The following is a 23,070-nucleotide window of genomic DNA, read 5'->3' on the forward strand; positions in this document are numbered from 1 at the left end:
TTTAGACATGAAGTCCTTGCCCATGCCTATGTCCTGAATGGTACTACCTAGGTTTTCTTCTAGCATTTTTATGGCATTAGGTCTAACATTTAAGTCTCTAATCCATCTTGAATTAATTTTCGTATAAGGAGTAAGGAAAGGATCCAGTTTCAGCTTTCTACTTATGGCTAGAGTGGCAATTAAATTTCAACGTGAGTTTTGGAGAGGACAAAAGTTGAAACAACAGCACTGGTAATGGTCTGTATCTTGATTTTGGTGAAGAGGTTGCATGGATCTTTTCACTGTGTAAAAGCTTATAGAAGTATGCCCTTCTATTTGTGTACTTTTCTCTGTGTACGTTATACTTTAATAAAATTATTTTTTAAAGCATTTGGGTGAGAATAAAATAATTTAGAAAAATTCTAGGGGAAAGGACTTCAGAACACAGAGAGAAATGCAAGACATTGCAAAATTGGTCCTGATGCAAGATATTGCAATGATAAAAGGCCAATTTTTCAGGCCTTTGTTGCAAACCTGAAGTGAAACATCTGATATATTTCTCATTTGCATTCCTAGGAATTTAATCTTTGGACAAACACAGGAATAAAGTGAAAAATGGACCAAGAGCCAATAAAGGAAGAAAACTGGATGGAAACTTTGGAGAAAGTTCACCACGGTGTCTGTATCTGGGGATTGATACTATATTGGGAAGGAGATAATTCTGAACTAGATTTTGGAGAGAAATGGTCTGAACAATCTCATAAAAGATTGACATGAGTTCTTTGCTAAAGTCTCTAGAAAGAAATATGGCATTAGATGGTGAAGGACTCTAGAAAATGAAATGAATATGAGTGAATGAATGAATATGAATATAAATGAAATGAATGAAATGAAATGGATAACTGTGTATCATACTAATAACAAAGCAAAAGTTGCAGTACCTAGGGAACCTTGATTTCCACAGAAAACCTCATCTCAGATATTCAAAGAGATTTCAGTGAAGATGGCTGGTCCCTGGAGTAAATGGCCCTCTAGAATATTCTGGAATTATCCAGAAAACTCTAAAGTTAAGAATGAGTGGAAATTTTACAAAAAGAACAATACATTTTAAATAGAATTTGTACTGTTTAGAGTAAGTAGCTGTACAAGGATATAATAAGTCCATTATTTGGGGGAAGATGTTGCATTAATTTGTTCAACAAATATTTATCGTGTTTTTTTCCATGGGGCTTAACTGGTACTGAGGTAGGAGGCAGGACTTGACTCAGGAGATGGGACTTAGACACTGGACTAAATTGAGGACTAGCTAAAATGGACAAGGCAGAAGCAGTTTTTTTCTGAGCCACATCCACCAGTGTGCCACATCAGCTTACCACTGCCATGGCAACAACTGGAAGTTACCCTTTCCATGGTAACAAGCCAACAACCTGGAAATTACCACCCTTTTTCTAGAAAATTCCACATATTCTGCCCCTTAATTTGCATATATTTAAAAATGGGTATAAATGTGACCGTAGAACTGCCTCTGAGCTGCTGCTCAGGGCACCCTGCCTGTGGGGTAGCCCTACTCTGCAAGGAGCAGCAGTTCTGCTGCTGCTGTACACTGCCATTTCAACAAAAATTGCTGTCTAACATTACTGGCTTGCCCTTGAATTCTTTCCTGGGCAAAGCCAAGAACCCTCCTGGGCTAAGCCCCAATTTTGAGGCTCATCTGCCCTGCATCAATACATAGTAGGTGTGCTGCAAATAGTTTTTGAATAAATGAATGAATTCAAAGATGATTAACGGCTCTTCCTGCTCTAAAGAATCTGATGCTGGTGGTGACACAGACGTATCAGCAGTTGCATGATGAAGGCTATGACTGTGGAGCCCCGCAGACTTGGGGAGGAAGAAAACAAGGAGAGAGTTGGAGAAAGCTTCTTAAAGGGAGGAACTTCCTAATCTGTCTGGTTTTCATGAGCTCTGAATATGTGCCTGAACCCAGGCCAACAATTTTACCAACAAATAGGAAGACAGTATATAAGATCAGACCAGCTATTAGTACTGTGCCCACCTCAGGGAGACCAAGTTACCCTGGTTACCCAAGTTTCAAGACTTTTAAAAGTAGGCACTATCTTTATCTCCAGTTTGTAGATAAGGAAACTGAGGCTTGGCATGAGAGGTGATTTGCCCAAGGGTCATACAGCAAGGAAATAGAGCCATGGCTCATACCATGCCTGATAACCAAAAACATTACACATCCTCCCATGATGAATAGGAAGCTGGTTAGATGCCCTACAAGTTTACTCCATGACTCTGCATCTCTAGATGATGGGGCCCCATCTTCAGAACTGGGAGAATCTAGTTTGGATTGTTCTGCCTCTTTAACCCAAGAAGAGATTTCTCTGGCTTGGTCTCTGTTGGCCTGAATTCTACTGCTACTTGAACGCAAAGACAGTGTCTGAGTGCTCTGTGACCCTGGTTGAAGCAGCAGCAAATGCTGAGAACCAGGCTTTGCAAAATGAAGAAATTATTTGTAAAAACATTTGTGGTCTACATTAATGAGCAGTAACTTGATATCAGGTTATTTATCCAAAGAAATCCACATCCATTTGCCTGGAGCCCCTTGGACTGTGCTGTAGCTGGAAAGAAAGGCTTCCTGTTTCTTTGTTAAAGCAGAAAGGTGAACCTTCAGAAAATGGCGATTTATGCTGAAAAACCCTGACAGACTCTTAACTGAAACTGCATGAATTGTGGTCCTGTCATTTACAGCTGGAGACACCCTGATGATTTTCTGCTTTTGGTTTAAAACATTAGCTAAGCCACTCTGTTATCAATCTTATCTAAAGATCTATTTACCTAAAGTACACAATTACAGACAGACTCCCATTACAATCCAGGCAGACGAAAGCACATTAATGAAACAAGGAGTCTGTGGGATTGGATTGCCTAGCAATTGATCTGAAAGTCTGCTTTCCTTGATGTCCAAGTGAACAGGCTGTCTAGGGTTTTCTGTTCAGTTTTAAACAGATAAAATTGTTACAATTATTTAAAAAGCTAAAAGGAAGCATAGGAAGAACTAACAAATGTTGTTAGGTGTCATGATAGAGGGTAGACAGAGAAAGAGAGTCAGGAATGGAGAAGAAGGGAAAGAGGGAGGAGAGAGAGAAGAGAGAGAATGAGAGTGAGCAAGCAGGGAGACAGCAGATAGCTAGAAAGAGGGTGAGAGAGAGTGAGAAAGAAAGAGGAGAGACAGTGAGAGAGCATGGAGAGAGAGAGAGCAGATAGCGAGGAAGAAGGTGAGAAGAAAGGGGTGTGGCTGGGCGCAGTAGCTTACGCCTGTAATCCCAGCACTTTGGGATGCTGAGGCTGGTGGATCACCTGAGGTCAGGAGTTTGAGACCAGCCTGGCCAACATGGTGAAACCCTGTCTCTACTAGAAATATAAAAAATTAACCAGGTGTGGTGGTGGGCACCTGTAATCCCAGCTACTTGGGAGGCTAAGGCAGGAGAATTGCTTGAACCCCAGAGGCAGAGGTTGCAGTAAGCTGAGATCGCGCCTCTGCACTCCAGCCTGGGCAATAAGAGTGAAACTCCGTCTCCAAAAAAAAAACCCAAAAACCAAAAAAACAAACAAGAAGAAGACAACGAAGAGAGGGGAGAGAGAAGGAGAAAAACATAGAGAGACAAAGAATGAGAGACAGAGATAGAGAGAAATATAGACAGAGAGACAGAGAAAGAGAGATGGACAGAGAGATTTTGAGAGATTTGTTTAATGCACAGTTTTCAAACCTTTGGTGAAATAAAAATGGCTTTCTGGGGAGTTACATTATTTGATTTCCTTTGGATCTGGGTTGGCTACTTAGGGGCCATCTGACCTCTGATCGACATCCCCAGCCATTTCATGAAGTTCCCTATCACGGATTAATGTCCTTTAAGTGCTGAAAGAGGCTGTCTTCCTTCACAGGCAGACAAGGAACAGTGGAATCTGGCTTCCTTTCGAGTCAATTTGCAGGAGGACCATGTTCTTACATCAAAAAAAAAAAAAAAAAAAAAAAGGAGAAAAGGGACACTTTGTTTTGTGAGTGATTGTGAGTGACCCTGAGCCAGTTGCATCTGATGTGAACGGTGTCATAACCCCCTCACCCCCATTCCACCCTCTCAAATGCTCCTGTAACTTCTGCTGAGCTTAAGAGTCTTTGGTAGCAAGGAGGGCTCATACAGGCTGTATGAGTATCATGTGGAAGTGAATTTATTTATTTATTTATTAATTTTAATTTTAATTATTGAGACAAAGTCTCACTCTGTCGCCCAGGCTGGAGTAGAGTGGTGCAATCTCGGCTCAGCATAACCTCTGCCTCCCTGGTTCAAGTGATTCTCCTGCCTCAGCCTCCCAAGTAGGTACCCACCACCACCACATCTGGCTAATTTTTGTATTTTTAGTAGAGACGGGGTTTCACCATGTTGGCCAGGCTGGTCTTGAATTCCTGACCTTCAGTGATCCGCCTATCTCAGCCTCCCAAAGTGCTGGGATTACAGGCATGAGTCACTGTGTCTAACTGGGAAGTGAATTTTGAGAAACTTGAGAATGAAGCCAAGACTCCATCCCAGCAATTATTAGCAGCTCTGGTCATCCTGCAGAGGGAAACGGGACTTTTGGGCCAGACTGGGCTGGTTTTCAGGGTTAGCTTCTCCATCTATTAGCAGTGCAACATCTTATAAGTCATGTTTAAATTCTGAGCCTTCGTTTTCTTATCTGTAAAAGGGAGGTGATAACACCTTCCTCACAAAGTTGTCATAAGGTTTCAAAACACCGTTTGTAAATCACTTGGCACACAGTGAACCCTTAGTAAATGGTGGGATAACAGGATAGACTAACAGGCAGGATAGCGATATGGCTTGGACCCATGTCTCCATTCAAATCTCAGGTCAAATTATAATCCCCAGTTTTGGAGGTGGGGTCTGGTAGGAGGTGACTGGATCATGTTGGTGGATTTCCCCCTTGCTGTTCTTACAATAGTGAGTGAATTCTTATGATATCTAGTTGTTTTGAAAGTGTGTAGCTCTTTCCCCCTTCACTTTCTCTCTCTCCTGCTGGCCATGTGAAGATGTGCTTTCTTCCCCTTTGCCCTTTTGCCATGATTATAAGTTTCCTGAGGCCTCCCCAACTATGCTTCCTGAGAGTCAATTAAACCTCTTTTCTTCATAAATCTCAGGTAGTTCTTTACAGCAGTGTGAGAACTGACTAACACAGAAAATTGATACTTGGAGTGAGGCATTGCTATAAAGATAACTGAAAATGTGGAGGTGACTTTGGAACTGGGTAATAGGCAGAGTTTGGAACAGTTTGTAGAACTCAGTACAAGATAGAAAGATGAGGGAAAGTTTGGAACTTCCTAGAGACTTGCCGAATGGTTGTGACTAAAATGCTGATAGTAATATGGACAATGAAGTCCAGGCTGAGGTGGTCTCAGAAGGAAACAAGGAACTTACTGGAAACTGGAGTAAAGGTCACTCTTGCTATGCTTTAGCAAAGAGTGGTTCCTTCATGAATGGTTTAGCACTAACCTCTTGTTGCTGTTCTTACAATAAAGTTCTTACGAGATCTGGTTGTTTAAAAGTCTGTAGCATCTCCCCCTCTCTCTCTGGGTCCTGCTCCTGCCATGTAAGGCTCTCACTCCTGCTTTGCCTTCCACCATGAGTAAAAGCTTCCTAAGGCCTCTCCAGAAGTAGTTGCTGCCATGTTTCCTGTGCAGCCTGCAGAGCCATGAGCCAATTAAACTTCTTGTCTTTATAAGTTACCCAGTCTCAGGTATTTTTTTATAGCAATGTGAGAATGGACTAATACAGATAGTATAGACTGAGGGCTCAAGATAAGCATCAGACACCAAGTGAAAGTGAGAAAGACCACCCTGAAGGCATCTTCAAGGTAGCAATGGGAGAATGGATCTCTCAATTCTTACCCACTTTGAGAATACAAAACTAGAGAGTGGAAAGGGAGAGAGGCACTTGGGAAGCAATTTCATCAATAGCTTCTGTGATGCTTTGAATCCTGACCCCAAAGGGAAGAGGATGCTTTATCCTTCACCTCAAAATGAATGAGGGAGAGACCACCATTGGGATTGCTCAAGAGTTGAAGATGAGATCCCTGCAGCTGGGGACTGGTGGGCTGGTCTCTGACACCCTCCTGGAAAATCCAGAGAACAGAGGCAGGCTAGGAAGTGCTTCTGGGGCAAAGAAGGTAGAGAGATGGAGAATAGGTGCTGTGTCAGGAAGTGGTGCTTGTCTTCAGTGGTATGTCAGGGGTGTGTGAAACCTGGGGATCAGATGTGACACCAAAGGCAGAAAGAGCAACCTGGGATCCTGCCCATAACGACTCCCACCAGTAATGCAGGAGACCCCAATATCATGAGTCTGAAAGGGGTGGATTTCTGAAAAACTAGGATCTGAGGGGAGTGCACAGCTGGTAGAAAATATGTCGAGAGCAGGAACCAGAGTGCTGTAGTAGAGAACTTTGAAAAAGCCAACAAAATTACCTTCAGAATGAGCCAATTTTAGGCTTCTGCTGGACCCAGAGCGAATAGAACCATTTTATGGGAGAGCTGATAAGAGCTTTCCCATGTCTCCTATTTTCTTTTCCAGCCAATACAGTTAGAAAGCAAAGGAGAGGCTGGGCACAGTGGCTCCCATCTGTAATCCCAGCACTTTGGGAGACCGAGGCAGGCAGATCACTTGAGGTAAGGAGTTTGAGACCAGCCTGGTCAACATGGAAAAACCCTGTCTCTACTAAAAATACAGCATGGTGAAACCTTGTGTCTACTAAAAATACAAAAAAAAAAATTAGCTGGGTGTTGTGGCATGTGCCTGTAGTCCCAGCTACTTAAGAGGCTGAGGTGAAAGAAATGCTTGAACCCAGGAGGTGGTGGTTGCAGTGAGCTGAGATCATGCTACTGCACTCCAGTCTGGGTGTCAGAGTGAGACTGTCTCAAAAAAAAAAAAAAAAAAAAAAAAAAAAAAGAAAGCAAAGGAGAACTGGGGATCTCCCTGGTTCAAGATAGGGGCATACCCCACATCTCCCTCCTGGGTGGCCTGCCTGAAACCATCCTTAAAAGGGAAGAGAACAGGACCACTCTTCTCCTTGAGGGAAGGTTGTAATGTTGCTTAATATCTTGTCAATGCTTTTGGTTTTTGAATTGTGGCTGTGTTTCGTGACTTAAAGAGACTACTAGAGTGGCTGTCACCCAAGGGTGAGCAGAAAAGGGACTGGGTACACCATTTTTATGCAGGCTCCTGCACTGAAAATATCTGAAGGGAGAAATGAGAGGCAAAGATAAAGTTGTGTTGATGAGATAATCCCAGACTTCGTTCAATGAACAAGGCGTATTCGTGATTAGCGACATTACAAAAGATGGGATGGAGACTTCGTGGGGTTCTTGGAGGGGCTGCAGTGGATTGAGAGTCCTGTGGAATGTCTGTCAGTTGTCAACTTCAGGGACTACTGGGGTGAATAGGGTGTCCTTGAAACATGCCCTGGGCCAGGCGCAGTGGCTCATGCCTGTAATCCAAGTACTTTGGGAGGCTGAGGCGGGCAGATAATCTGAGGTCAAGAGTTTGAGATCATCCGGGCGAACACGGTGAAACCTGATCCCTACTAAAAATACAAAAAAATTAGGTGGCACACACCTGTAATCCCAGCTATTCAGGAGACTGAGACATGAGAATTCCTTGAACCTGGGAGGCGGAGGTTGCAGTGAGCCCAGATTGCACCACTGCATTCCAGCCTGGGCAACAGGAAGGACTGTGTCTCAATACACCCTGGACCTTGGCCTTGGTGGGTGAGGAGAAGGCAGAAGTGAACAGTTATAAGATGCAGTCAATGTTTTATCTATTCCCCAAAGCTTTTGAAAGTGGGTGGTTATCCTTCCTTCTGCTCTTCTTTTGCGAGTGGGGGCATATTTTCTCTCAACCCACCCACCCCCAGGGAAAAGTCAAGTTTACCTTGTTGAGATATACAGCATAATGGTTAAAAATGATGGATGGTCCACTAATCAGCAGCGGTATGACCCTTGTTGACAGGTTTCCTCATCTGTAAAATGGAATTAATAATGCCTGCCTCTTAGCACTGTAGACTGCATGGAATTGCATAACTCACATAAGGGGTTTGCATGGCACAAGACACACAATTAAGTACACAGCCAATAACATCAGTTACTTCCATTATCATAATCATGGCTATATAATGTACCAATCACTTATTCTTAAAACATTGGCGTCGTTTTTAACCTCATGGAGAATACAAAAACATACCTCCAGGACGACTTTGAGAGAATGATGATTCATCAGGAGATTTCTTTTCTGAATACTATGCCATCTTTTTCTGGACAAAAGAGCCAATTTGGCATTACATACACCAGAACATGGGGATGGTTGGGATGTACATAAAATATCAAGAGCATTGAAAAATGTCAATCACAAATCAACCTTAGCTATTATTTTGGACTCAGTCCTTACGAACATTATCTTGAATCTTCATGAGATTCAATTACAGGTGAGAGCCTTCAGCATCAGAAAAGTGAAATGGGTAGTGTAAGGTCACAGAGCAGGCAAACAACATCAGAATTGGGACTCAAAACCCAGAATGAGCCCATGATCCAGGTGCTAACTCAACCAGTTCTGGCTAGAGTTTGTCTGTTTAGTGAAGGAAATTCAAGAACTGTGCTTTTACTGGGGCAATTTAAATCCTGAGCCATAGAACGCAAGGAAAAGGGGACTGGAAGGGCTGTTTGTTGGTTGGGGCAGGAAGTGAAAAGGTGAGGAGGCTAGTTAGGGTTAAAGAAGTATCCAAACTGCTTACTCGAGTTCTAAAAGACCCTGCAGAATGCTCCCACCATTCTCACATTCCCTATGAGAATGCCGTATTCATGGCATCTCAAATTCCTTGGTACCTGCCAACAAGCATTGCTTCCTGAGGAGCAATGCTTTGAGGAGCCTCTTTTAAGAGGTCTAAAAATACCAAAGAAGCAGTTTGATTAGCAGAGGATGGGATCAGCTAATAAGTAATAGCAACACAGGCGACAGTCATGTGCTAATTGCCTTTTGGGCATTTTCTTCAAGGGCTCTTAGAAGTGAAACATTTTAGTCATGTTAACGTTTTGGCTGCCTTTTCCTGAATGCATAAAAATGATCAGCATAAGAATTGTCATCTCTGGAAATGTCAGTATTTAAATGTTTTAATTCTTGATATTTGGGAGCCATTGGCTTTGATTTTGAAGTGAGAATATTAAGAGATAACATTTTGTGAGCACTTACTACCTGCCTGGGGCTATCCCTGATCCTCCCAACAACCCGATGAGGCAAGAACTGTTATTATTTTTGTATGGAGGAGAGGGAAACTGAGGCAAAGAGAGTAACTTGCCCAAGGTTACATAGCAAGTATTAGAATGGTATTCATATTTATGGGGCACCCAGCATGTACTGGGAATATAGTAATAAAACATTTGTAGGCCTTGCCCAAATGGAATTTCCAGTTGCCTAAGGAATGTGTTGCCGCACTGTGTGGAACTATCCTTGGTCCTGAGAAGAGAGACTGGAGAATATTGAACATTTTGCCAGTACCAGCCCCTGTGCAAGGCGCTAGGATAGAATCATGAGAAACACATGGTCACTTTCCTCAAGGAGCTACAAGTCTAGTGGTGAGATCAGAAAAATAAACAGGCAATTATGATACAGAATTTGTTTTGGAGAAAATAAAAATTTCAGTGTGTCAGAGCTTGGATTCAGAGTGAATCCATTTAACTTGATATTTACTCAAATTATTCAACCCAATTAAGCTGTTTACAAGTATCAGCATTTCAGCCACACATACCCCAGAGCCTCATCTCTCGGTGGCTGGGCCTGTCTTTCTCTCCGTTTTATCTAGCAGGTCTTGGCAGTATATTGACCGAGGATCAAAATATGCCTTTCTTAGAAACGTGACTCTAATTAGAAATGGCTTATAAATCTTCATTGAAATGAACATTATTTAGAAAGATGAGTCTAGGCCGGGCACAGTGGCTTATGCCTGTAATCCCAGCACTTTGAGAGGCCGAGGCGGGTGGATCACGAGGTCAGGAGTTCGACACCATCTTGACCAACGTGGTGAAACCCCATCCCTACTAAAAATACAAAAATTAGCTGGGCATGGTGGGGTGTGCCTGTAACCCCAGCTACTCAGGAGGCTGAGGCAGGAGAATCACCTGAACCCAGGAGGCAGAGGCTGCAGTGAGCCTAGATCGCGCCATTGCACTCCAGCCTCGGCGACAGAGTAAGACTCCGTCTCAAAACCAATAAAATAAAATAAAAAATAAATAAAAAAAGAAAAAAGGAAAAAGAAAGAAAGAAAGAAAGATGAGTCTAAGCCACATGCAGGTTTTTTTCCCCTTTTTTTCTCATCCTTAGCTGTGTTTTTCTCTGGCAGAAACCTGCTAGCATATTTTAGGAAAAGCTCAAGAAAATGCAAATATCCTTGTCTGTGGTCACGGGCACAGTCACATTCTTGTTTGCATTGCCTACAGCTAAAACTGGCACTTCCCCCTTTCTTCCAGAGACTTTCAAAATATATTCTTTAAAAATTGCACCAATAGCTGCCCCTTTTAGAGATATACTTGCCCCTTCTTACTGCAACCTACCAGGCTCATCTTAAAAGCACAGGCTTTCTGCAGTTATTTGGTCCTGGATTCAAATCCTAACTCCACCACCTGCTTCTCTGGTGTCTCTGGGAAGGTTGCAAAATTTCTTCAAGCCTCAGTTTCCTCATCTCTACAAGTAGAGATTAGATGTCATGATAGCACTTGCCACACTGGATTGAAGAGTTCATTTTAATAATATATGCAAAGCAATTGGTGCAAAATAGATGCTCAGTAAGTGGTAGTCATTTTTTTTTTTTTCATGTGCCATCAAGGGAGCCTAGCAATTTCCAGGTTAAGATTCCCTGCTTCTTCAGATGAAGACAAAGAAATCAAAGAGGTTAAGTGATTTGTCCAAAGTCATACAGCCAGACCAGGTGCAGTGGCTCACGCCTGTAATCCCAGCACTTTGGGAGGCCGAGGTGGGTAGATCTTTTGAGCCAAGGAGTTCAGGACCAGCCTGGGCAATATGGCAAAACTCCGTCTCTACTAAAAATACAAAAAAACCCCCAAATCAGCTAGGCATGGTGGCATGTGCCTGTAATCCCAACTATTTGGGAGGCTGAGAAAAGAGAATCCCTTGAACCTGGGGGGTGGAGATTGAATTGAACTGAGATCGTGCCACTGCACTCCAGCCAGGGTGACAGAGTGAGACTGTCTCAAAACAAACAAACAAACAAAAACAACAAAACAGAAAGTCATACAGCCAGATAGTGAGAGAGCTGGGAACCAGGTCTCTTAATTCCAGGTAAGGGCTATGCCTGCTCCACCAGCATGCAAATTTCTGGAAAGGTATTGTCATGAAAAACCAATAAGAATTTGACTGGTTGAGGGGAGGTCTTGAGAGGTAGCTCCCAGCTATTCCCTCTCTATGTCCCATCTAAACTGCAGGCTCCATTTTCTGTCTCTCTCTCTCTCTCTCTCTCTTTTTTTTTTTTTTCAGATGGAGTCTCACTCTGTCACCCAGGCTGGAGTGCAGTGGCATGATCTGGGCTCACTGCAACCTTCACCTCCCTGGTTCAAGCAATTCTCCTGTCTCAGCCTCCTGAGAAGCTGGGATTACAGGTTCACGCCACCATGCCTGGCTAATTTTTGTATTTTTAGTAAAGATGGGGTTTCAGCATGTTGATCAGGCTGGTCTCGAACTCCTGACCTCATAATCCACCTGCCTTGGCTTCCCAAAGTGCTAGGATTACAGGTGTTAGCCACTGTGCCCGGCTTCCTTTTTTTGTCTTAAGCAGGGTTGGTTTGGCTTTAATGTTATGTAATTAATGGCTGCTTATGAGACAAGAGAGCACTAGAAAGGTCCTACTCACCCAAGTCTTAGTTGTACATCTACCATGTGGCAGGTCCTGTGGGATATCAAGGTGGTAACAACAAAAAAGCTACCACGTTTCTTGCTCTGGAGGAGCTTATAGTTTCCTAGGGAAGATAGTATTACAAAGATGAATTTTATGGTGCAAAAGAAGCATGTGACTTGGATTGGGAGGTGGTGGCCAGGGAAGTCTTCTCAAAAGAAATGACATTTAAGCTGACACTGAAAGATGTAGGAGAGATTGTGGCTCCTTAGTGGTGACCAAATGATGAAAGATGAGGCTGAAGAACCTGCCATCGGCCAGATCATGCAGAGACTTTTAAACTTCGTTAAAGATATTCATCTTCATTGTGAGGACAATAGACGGTCATTGAATTGTTTTAACAAGGGGAATGACAGTATCACACTTGCATTGAAAGACAATGGGTCAGATGGAAGGTAAAAAGTATAGTTATGGGGCCAATGGGATGGTCCTGGCAATAAATAATGGTGCTATGGACCAGGTAGTAACCTTGGGGAAGGAGGCAGCATCCACTGAACACCCACCCTGTGGTAGTTAATTGGACATATGGGGTGATGAAAAGGCAGAGGTCATAGATGAAGCTTGGGTTTCTACTTGAACAACTGGGTACATGACGGCGTCATTTAGATGGGGAAGGTTTTACCATCAGATAGGCATTCGACTGGGCAAGGGTAGTGAAGACTTTAGTATCCTTCTGCTGGTGATTCTCAACTGTGAATTGTCTTGCCCCCTGAGGACATTTGGCAATACTGAGATGTTTTTGGTTGTCACCATGGGGAGGCTGTGACTGTCATCTAATAGGGAGAGGCCAGGAAAGCTGCTTCACACCCTGCAATGCAAGGGATAGCCTATCTGGGCTCAAATGTTCAACAGTGCCAAATTTGAGAAACTCTGCTGAAACACAAAGCCTGGAGAGAAGTAACACACTAGATATTTCCAATTATTTAAAGCTTTAGTGGGAGTTCATGGGGGCAAAGTCCTCCCTAATTTGACAACCCTTTGGGACAGAAACTTGGGTAACTTTGTGTATGGAGAGGGAGAGTGTGAAAAGAGTGATCTGCTGGAGCTCTGTGAGGGAACATTTTGTCAGACAGGATACCAAGAAAGAACTTGGCTTTTGCAGAAGAATGGTAATACGCCCCCCTCCCTTCCTCCCTGATGTATTAGAAAATGAGTTCTAGGTTTGGCTCAGTGTCTAGTACCACCCTAAGTCTATATCCAGCCAACATTCAAGATTCAGATGGCTTCACTGCCCCTGTCTTTCCATGATAGAACTTGTTTCTACCTCAAACTCATATATATATAGTTTGCCTTTCTTTTGGTAGTTGTTATGCACCATCTTGATTCATAGTTATTTATAAATGTTCTTTCCAACAGAACTGTGGGTTCCTTGGGAGAAGACCACAAGTCTGCTGCATTTTAGCGCCCTCAAAACATCTGTCACATGGGAGGTGCTCAATATATACCTCAAAAGATGACCCTGATCATGTACCAGGCTGCAATGGGGGGATAATCTCTGTCCATTCTGCCCCTGATCTACAGCCCACCACGAAACCCCTGACGATGCTGAACCTATCCCAGAATCTGTCCCAGTTGCATAATCTCCCCACTTTGTGAAATCCAGAAACCCCGAGGCATTTCCAGGCTTGAAAGCCGATTGCCAGACGCGGCTAATTTTCAAGTTATTAAATAAAACTACCGATTGCATAAATTCCAATTTAGGCAGAAATACATTAGATCAAAATTGAGCCCCGCAAGGAATTTTCTCAGCAGAGTTTGAAAACAGGAATTTGGAAGGGAAAATGCCACCATCTCATGATAGAAGGTATCCCATTATTATGATTATGATTTTGAATTTAGCTGTCAGAAATATCTCTGAGAAAAAATATGTTGGTTTATTCAGTCCAAGAAAGGTTTAATTGGCTTCTGTCAGATTTTATGGAAGTGCTATTTGCCACTGAACCCCATATGAATGTTTGCAGCTTTTGAATGTAACAGCTGATGGCTGAGTCTTTGGAGGCTGTGGAGATGTTGAAAGGAAGTCAAGAATAAGTTTCTTTCCACAGTTGTGCAAAGGCTTATCTAACCAGAATTTCCTTAAGCCTCACCAAACAGTGGAAACAGATGGGGGTCACAGGAATAAAGATGGCACACATTCCATTTGTTTAGATCCATGCTCGTGTTATTCTCCCTACATTTTTCAGAGTGTCCAGAGTGTCTCATTTGATTTTCTTTATTCACTTCTGTGTCCCCACCACCTATAATCATGCTTGGCACACACTTGGAACTCAGTACATGTTAGTTGAGTGAATAAATGTTCCCACTGGGTGAACTCTACTTTTTCCCTCACCCCTGTAGCTCTTTGATGGGTACTACTGTGGAAAAGTGCCCTTGAGATTCCTAAGCAGTTGTTGTGTAGGGTAGGGGATAGGGATGACTCTCTTTTTTGGGTTACCCTCTGTCAATGCATGGCTTGGGATCCCTATTATTTGAGTTTTTGTGAAATCATTTGTGCAAGTCACTGCTGAATAGTCAATCCAGTACTCATCTTCGATATCACCATCGCTTCCTTGCCCCTGCTTTCTATACTTATGTTAGATCCATACTTTCCCAGACATTCTTACTGCTAGAAAAGAGAGGTGATGCTGTTCTGGAAAATTAGAAATAGAGAAAAAAGGTCAGGAAGATTCTTGGAAAGCTTCTGTTTGCCTCATAAAAGGGACGAACATAGCTTTTCCTCTCTACTTTTTCCTCTTTCTGCTGGAATATGGATGTCATGCCTGGACCTGGGACAGTCATTTTGTGACCACGAGGGAAAAGGCCTTGCCAGCCTGACGCTAGTGAGCTCTTGAGCCAATGCCAGCAGCTATCCACCTCCAGACTTCTCACATGAGAAAAATAAATTCCTGTTTGTTTACTTCGCTGCTCTTCAGTTTTCTCTTACTTGCAGCCAAAAACAACCCTAATTGATATATGGTGTTTTCCTTTTCCTTTTTCCTCACTACCCTTTGGATCTCTATGGGATTAAAACATGAATAATGGGACTGAACTGACAGGTAAATCCAAGGGACTCAAACCATGCTCAGGAGCACCCCCTTCTCCACAACTAACACATTGCACCTCTCATGCAAATATATTCTCATACCAACTCTAAAAATATCTTTGGACCTGCTTCTTCCCTTCTACCCTTAAGCTGGGGCCTGGCCTCATTAATGATGGACCTCACTATGTGACTTTACAGTTAATACTCAGGTTCCTCTAGACTTCATTTCTGGGTTGGGCATATCTTCAAAACAGTCATGGTAGCACTCATGTCCAATCAGAGAAGGGAGAGGAGCACAAGTAACAATAATGACCACTGTCACCACTTACTGGAGGCTAACTGGGTATTACGCTCAGTATTTCACATGCATTATTTTATTTCATCCTTCCAAAACATCTGTGCCATAGATCTTATTGTTTTTCAACCCCATTTACCAGAAACTCACACTAGAGTGTCAGAAAGAGGATTTGAACCCACCTTTGCCTGACTTCAAAGGCAGAGCTTCTAACTAATTACAAAGCTTTTTATCCCATCAATGAGACTCTTGGATCATTTCTTCACTCCTCTCCCACCCTTTCCTCTCCCTGCAGAGCAGCTGCCTCTTTGCAGATGGGACAAATAGCCTGCTTCATTTTGTACAGAATGAAGAGTGCCAATCGCTTTTCCCGTGTCAGGAGGTAATGAACACAGTTCTTTCCTGCATCCTGATTTATCACGGAAAGGAACCGACTGTCACATGGCTATGCAATTAGACACAGCAAGATTCGCTAAGGCAAGCATTGCCTGTCCAAAGCATTAGGCCACAAAAATAACAAAACAAAACAAAAAAACCCAAGCAAACCACCTAAACAAAAAGCATGAATTCTGCAATTTATCTCATGCAGTAGCAATGGAGCTAGAAGAACCCCTTGGAAAGAGAAAAGAGTCCCTTCTCCCTCATTGTTCTTTTCCTGGCTTAAGTCATGAACGATATAAAAATGGAGGTACAGCCAGCTGAGATTCTTTAGAACTGAATCTCAAGTTGTTGTTAGATATTTTATTTTGTTTTATTTTTTCAGGGTAATCAGTGATTCCACGCAGGGGGCATGGTCTCAGTGATTAGAGGCCAGAGAGATCACTGAGCACTGACGTCACCTTTAACAAAAACCAGTGACTCACCACAGCCCAGCATTTATCTCTTCAGGTCACAATTTCTTCTATTTGGACAGGAGAAAAATTGTTTTATGTTTGCGGTGGAAACGTATTGTGCTGGGAGTCAAGGTTTCTCTTGTTGGGGAAAATGTTTCTCAAATATGTTGGTTCTCCTTTTCTGACTCCAGGCAGCCCAGCTGGGTGTATGCTGGACTGGGCTTCCAAGACTGTCTCTGGAGACATCCATCCTCATCATTTGGTGGTGGGGGGTGGGGGGTGGGGTGGCAGGAAGGATGGAGACTGTCAGGCCCAGATCTTTTCCATACCTGGGATTCTGTCTGGTTTGTCCCCTTCTGCAGGTACCTGCCATCTTACCTCTCAGCAGAGAACTAGACCCTGGGGATCTTCAAGCCCCAGTCTACCTAGGTACTAAAGCTTATTAACAATACCTCTATTATAGAGTTGTTGAAAGGATTAAACAATGCCATAATGGTGGCTACCATTTAATGGTGTTTATTTATACCAGGCTCTGTTCTAACAGCATTACTCACATTAACTCCTCTAATTCCCACAACACTCCTTTGACGGGAAAGCATTTTTACATAAATTTCATCTATTCTGAGATGCACCTTTTCTTTCTGCATTTCAATACCTCTGAAACTGGGACACATAATTGAAACAGGTGATAGTTTAATTTGTTGAGTTTTCTTTTTTAGCAGCACAAGAAAATGGTGATGCATCTGGAAATGGAAGGCTTCTTGGATTAGATAAAATGTGATACACTTGTTTCACAGAGCAGCAAACTGAGGCACAGAGAGGAAGTGAGTAGCCCAAGGTCACACAACCTAGTAAGTGGCAGTGTTGGGGTTCGAACCCACAGAGTTTGCTGAAGAATATGCTCTTTTATTGGTTGGTTGATTTACTGAGACAGGATCTCGCTCTGTCACCCTGGCTAGAGTATAGTGGCACAATCACAGCTCACTGCAGCCTTGACCTCCTGGGCTCAAGCAAGCCTCCTGCCTCAGCCTCCCGAGAAGCTGGGACCATAGGCATATGCTACCACACTTGGCCAGTTTTTTTTTTTGTTTTTTGTTTTTTGTTTTTACCTTTTTGTGGAGATGGGGGTCTCACTATAGTACCCAGGCTGGTCTCAAACTCCTGGGCTCAAGTGATCCTCCTGCCTCGGCCCCCCAAACTGTTGAGATAATAGGCATGAGCCTCTGTGCCTGGCAGAATCTGCTCCTTTAATAACTAAAAGCTAGGATATGAGCAAGGCGCCCAGAACGGTTCCTGGAAGTTTCAGGATCTGCCCAAATTAGGGATGCTTCTTTTCTCTCTGGGTTTTTAATGACAACAAGGTAGGAAGTTCAGGTTCGAAGAGATAGAGCTTGTAGAAAGGATTGCAAACCTTTAGAGATTTTGTCAAATGCTGCTTTTGAGTTCTCATTCTAGAACATAAAGGGGGATGTTCTAAGCACCTCTCTTTTTCAGCCTTTTCCAAGGCAGAAATCATGGGTCCGTGGTAATTCTATACACAATCTGCTTCTCCCCTCCCCCATGTCTGATCTCATTAGACTTCTTCTGCTTCCTTGGGAAACAAAGGGAAAAGAGACTCCCTGAGCAGATTAGGGGGCTCAACATACGGGCAAGCTAGACGGTTTCTTTAACAAAAGACTTTCAAACCGAGGATTTGCATATGTTATTTATATTCCTTCAGTGAAAAAAAAAATCATGAAGATCCTGTACAAGGCAGTTGCCAGTGGAATATTCATTAGGATATAGCAACCTCCAACCCCATGAGAAAGGAAAACGGCCAGTTCAGAGGGCTTCGAGACCCTTTTGAGGTTTTTTCCAAAGTCATTCATTATACCAGCATGCAGGGGACTCTTAATATTACCACGCAGCCAGTGTGGCCACACCTTCCTCCAGGAGAGGCCACTCCTCATATTCTTCCTCACTGGACACTTACCGGGACGCCTGGCATTTTGTGATGCTATTTTTAGGTGTCATTCCCTTTCCTCTTCCAAACAAACCTGGAAGCTATTTGAAGCCAATGATTGTGTCTTACACCTTATTTTTGTAGCCCCTGTGGTGCTGGGCACATTGAACAGAACAACCATTTATCACAGCTTGACTAGAATGGTGAGATGGAGAGAGCTTGCGCTCAGAGCCAGACAGACCCGAATTCAAATCCCAGTTCTGTTCCTTGCCCGTTGGGTGTCCTTGGGTAAGGGACCTGTCCTCTCTGAGCCTCAGTGTTGCCATCTCATGAGGAGGTAGCAGTTCATAGCTTGAAGGATTGTAGAACGTTCTGAAAATATCACACTTAAGAGTTTTTTGAGTTCAATACGTGGCACATGATGCATGCATACTCAATACGTGCCAAATATCATCATCATCATGATCATGACTGCAATTATTAGTCGTTTGGTGTACCCTAGACATCAATCCCGATCTCTACATATTTCCTTATGGCTTGTCACTTTCTAGTGACCCTAGATTAGTTTAACTAATGCTTTACTATAGCTCTAAAACCTTGAAATTCCTAAAGGCACGATCTTTTGAATGTGAGCTAGGAACCCCCTGGCGTCTTCATTATTTCCTAGAAAGTAGAGAGGGGTGCAGAAGGATTTCAGTGAAGCTTTTGGGCCAGAAGCCTTGGTCTATCCAACAGTTCCCTGGAAGCCTTCTTCCTATCACTTGACCTCCCTGAGTCCCACTACCCTCCTCCCATGAAAGAGATGATCATTTCAACTTCTACATCTTCCTCCACTCTCTACATGTCTCTATGGTAGGATGAAAAACTCTATTGCATTTATTTGAGTACTATGGCTTGTTTTTTCCCAAAATCCAACATGCAGACACACACACACAAATACACATACACACACGCATGAATCTAAATTAGCTGTCCCTTTTCTTGGCTCCCACAACACCCTCTGATACTTCCTCCACACATCATTAATCAACCTGTATTATAACAATATTTCTTACCTCTTTTATTCCCCATCCCAAGCATACACACTATACATTGTGAGATTCTTGAAAGCAAGTCTCATTTTTAACTAGAGCAAGTGTTTAGCACCTAACAGGGGTTCAATAAATCTTTACTAAATAAATGAAATAACAATATAACTAACACCTAAAGTGTGCTTACTATATGTCAGGAACTGTGCTCATAGCTTTTGGCGTACATTAACTCATTTAATGCTCACAGCAATCCGATGAGGAAACTCTATGATATTTCCGTTTTGCAGATGGCAGCACTGAAGCAGAGAAGTTCTGCAACTTGCCCAAGGCCACAGGGCTGCGAAGAGGCACATCCAAACCCGGGGTGATTCTGTCTGCTGCTCCTGCTCTGATGCTCACCCTCCCTATTGAAGTGTTCATTTCCCTCTTCATTCTTTGCGTCATTCATTCTCCCACTGCTATGCTGGAAAGTTCAGTCCCAGAGGGGGCTGCTCTAGATTGAATATCCTTCTGTGTGGTATTTTGAGATGAAAGGAGATGGAAAAAGTTGTATCTTGCAGAGTGGTCTTGCTAAGAGGGCTGAGTAATGAGGAGTGCACAGAGATAGGTTGAGCCTTAGAGAAGCGCAGCTTGGGAACATTTTGGACCACATGGAGGGCCCTTGTGAGTTTTAAGCTCTCCTTCATGGACTGACCACCCGCCAGGCCCTCCTTCCTGGGGCATGACTGTGAGCCACAAGTGTGCCTTGTGGATGCACCAGAGTGGACCAGCATTGCTGAGCTTGGCCAATCCATGCAAAGTGGGGTTTGAGGGTACAAGAACAAATGCACACTTACAGTTGTGCTTACCCATTAATGGTTATTTAAAAACAGGAACTATTAACCTCAGTCATTCAGCACCTATCGATTGTTCTTTGTTTTTCAAATCAACAACACCGTTTCATGTCCCATAAACACATTATCCAGCGTTAACATCACAGTGGACAGTTTTCATAGCTTATTTCATTTAGTCCTCACACTGCTTCTGCCTAGTTGATGTTGCTGTTCTAATTTCATAGACACAAGGAAATAAAGTCTCAGAGACACGAAGCAATGAACCTGTCTAAAGTCACACAGCTGGTGAATGGCAAACCTAGCCTTCGAACCTCAAAAGTTGACCCTCTGCAAGCTCTCCACAGAGAGAGGGGATATGCCTGTTTCTGGAGACTGGCAGATCTCTGAGAGTAAGTTCTGTGAACGGCAAACCTACAACTCATCTTAATTTTTTTCTGATGTTCTACAGTGTCACTGCTGATTTATTCCATCATTTTGGAATTACTGGCTAATAGGATGGCCCAACTCACTGCTCTGCTTCGGGTTTTCATTCTTTAAGAGAAACCGACCATTGATAGCAATAGGGATGTGTCTCGACAATTTAATTACACCAACCATGACTCTCCTTTCTCCACCTGTTCCTTTTTGGTCTTGAGGCTAATTCCTATTTCACTTGTTCTCTAAAATATGATTGGTTTCAGCAAGAGGGAAGACTTACCTGCCTTAGGTTCTCCGAGGCATAAAAGGGCCGGACAGCCCCCGCGTTGGGGGAACTCTGAAGTTTCTTGGTGGCTGGAACCTTGGTCATCTTAAAATCCTTCAGGCTTCAGCCTGTGCCCCCAAGGCAAGGATTTTTCCAGAATCTTCTACTTCAGTAGTCACTGGTATGCGAGGTTTCGGCAACTTCTCCCTGATCCCCAAGTCCCAATTACAGGAATTCCAAAGCGGTTTCTGTGAGGAGTAATGAGAAAGCACCTGGGTCTTCCACAGACGGGATAAGGAAGTCCGGGTAGGGCAGAATCAGGTGAGCCTGTAATTATTTACTTTTTGAAAGGTTACAAACTTCTGTAAGCTTCCCCCTCTTCGGAAGGGATATCTTTCTCTTCTATAAGCAAAATAAAACATGAACTAAAAAAAAAAATAAAATTCCAGTGACAAAGTGTGAGAGGGGTCCCGTGGAGGGGCTCCCGGATCCCCATCCTCCAAGAGTGGGCGAGAACTAAGGCGGCCCCAAAGAGGGGTTTAGCGCACTGCGGGGAAAGTCGGCAACTGCCAACCGCGGGGCGGGGGAGGCGGGGGGGGGCACCCAGTTGCTTGGCTACGGGACGCGGAGGAGGGCTTCCTCATTGGCTGGAATTGGTGGGGGCGGTGTCGTGGGGATCGTGAACTCGCCCAGGTTGCTGGGACGCCGGCTCAGAGCAGCCGGCTGCCACGGGAGCTGCATTCTTTAAACAAATTGGTTTCTCTTTTCGGGCCTGAGGACCACACCCTTTCTCTCTGCCTAACTATAAGCGACTCCTTCCTTTCAAACTGCTCTGTCCTGTTGCTAATCCACTAGTAATTTTTTGTACCTTGGAGTGGGTGGCCTGTAGCCCTGCAATTCTTAACCTGAGAGGCCTGTTTCTCCCTTTTTCCACCTGACAAACTCCTGCTCATCCTTCAAAACCCTTCATTTCATAAAATGAAATGTTGTTATTCCATTTATTTAGCAAAGATTTATTGACTCTTTGCTAAAATAACATAAAATAAAGTAAAAATAAAATAAAAAAATAAGACTCGCCCTCAAGAATCTCACAATCTATAGTATGTATGTTTGGGATGGGGAGCAAAAGACAAGAAACATGGTTATAAAGCAGGATGATTTATGATGTGCTGGGGAAGTATCACAGGTTATTGTGGGAGCGAAGAAAAGGGACAGCTGTATATAGGTATAGATATATGCACACACATACATATGTAAATACACATATGTAGACATGTATATATGTGTGTATATACGTATTTGTGTGTGGGGGCATGTGTGCATATGACATTTATTGAGTGCTTAGGATGTGCTAGACACTGTTCTAAGTGTCACTTATTGACTCAATCCATACAGCACCTCTTTAAAGAAGGCGTTTTATTACCCCATTTCACAGCCTAAGCAGCTGAGGCACAGAGACATTAAATGACAAGTTTAAAGTCATACGTGTGCTGCAACTGAAATTCAAAGCCAGAACTGTTTGAGTCTAAAGAGCAAGCTTTCAACCACTTAGACGCCTAACTTTGCTGAGTTTGGCTTCTATGTCTTTAAAATGGGGATAATAGCTTTGCCACAGGTTGTTAAGAATTGAAGTGGATGATGCATATGAAGACTGAGCCCATGGGGAGTCCTAGCTAAGTAGTACTATTATTATTCCCTGACATCATTTCCCTAGGAAGAATCAGGCATTCTCACTGTGCTGGGTTCATTTCACAGCAGATGTTAATACTAACTGATATTTATTGATCACTTGCTCTGTGCTAGGTACTGTACTAAGCACTTTGCATACATTAACTCATTTAATCCTTCCAATAACCCTATGGGGTAGGTTCCCAGCCTGCAGCAGATTTATTTCGTATGTTTGGATTTGAATGCCTTATCCTTGGCATTGTTTCACACTGGATCTATCTGATTCATGTTTTATCCCTCAACCTTGAGCTACTGGGGATTACGATATCATTATGGCTGCATCTTCTCTGTTTCTTTTTTTTTCTTTCCTTCTTTTTCTTTTTTCTTTTTTTTTTTTTTTTGAGACGGAGTCTGGCTCTGTTGCCCAGGCTGGAGTGCAGTGGCCAGATCTCAGCTCACTGCAAGCTCCGCCTCCCGGGTTTACGCCATTCTCCTGCCTCAGCCTCCCGAGTAGCTGGGACTACAGGCGCCCGCCACCTTGCCCGGCTAGTTTTTTTTTTTTTTTTTAGTAGAGACGGGGTTTCACCGTGTTAGCCAGGATGGTCTCGATCTCTTGACCTCATGATCCGCCCATCTCGGCCTCCCAAAGTGCTGGGATTACAGGCTTGAGCCACCACACCCGGCCTCTTTTTTCTTTTTTGTTTTTTGTTTTTTGAGGCAGAGTCTTGCTGTGTTGCCCAGGCTGGAGTGCAGTGGCGTGATCTCAGCTCACTGCAACCTCCGCC

The 23,070-nt window shown here is 43.3% G+C and overlaps 1 protein-coding gene across 10 annotated transcripts in view; it reads right to left on the reverse strand.

Moving 5' to 3' along the window:
* The window catches only part of CCDC60 (coiled-coil domain containing 60), a 210,808-nt gene extending 189,619 nt beyond the window's left edge, over nt 1-21,189 (reverse strand). For 8 of the 10 annotated variants that reach the window (XM_017879068.1, XM_017879073.1, XM_017879074.1 and 5 more), the window contains exon 1: nt 20,633-21,189. In XM_017879068.1, coding sequence (XP_017734557.1) covers nt 20,633-20,722 — 90 coding nt within the window. In that variant the 5' untranslated portion in view covers nt 20,723-21,189. Of the gene's footprint in view, nt 1-7,955; nt 8,044-20,632 lie in introns of all 10 variants that reach the window. The other 2 variants (XM_017879066.1, XM_017879069.1) reach the window with 2 other exon arrangements.
* Between the last annotated feature and the right edge of the window lie 1,881 nt (nt 21,190-23,070).

Source organism: Rhinopithecus bieti, unplaced genomic scaffold (assembly GCF_001698545.2).
Source record: "Rhinopithecus bieti isolate Rb0 unplaced genomic scaffold, ASM169854v2 scaffold_11938, whole genome shotgun sequence".
Classification (NCBI taxonomy): Eukaryota; Metazoa; Chordata; class Mammalia; order Primates; family Cercopithecidae; genus Rhinopithecus; species Rhinopithecus bieti.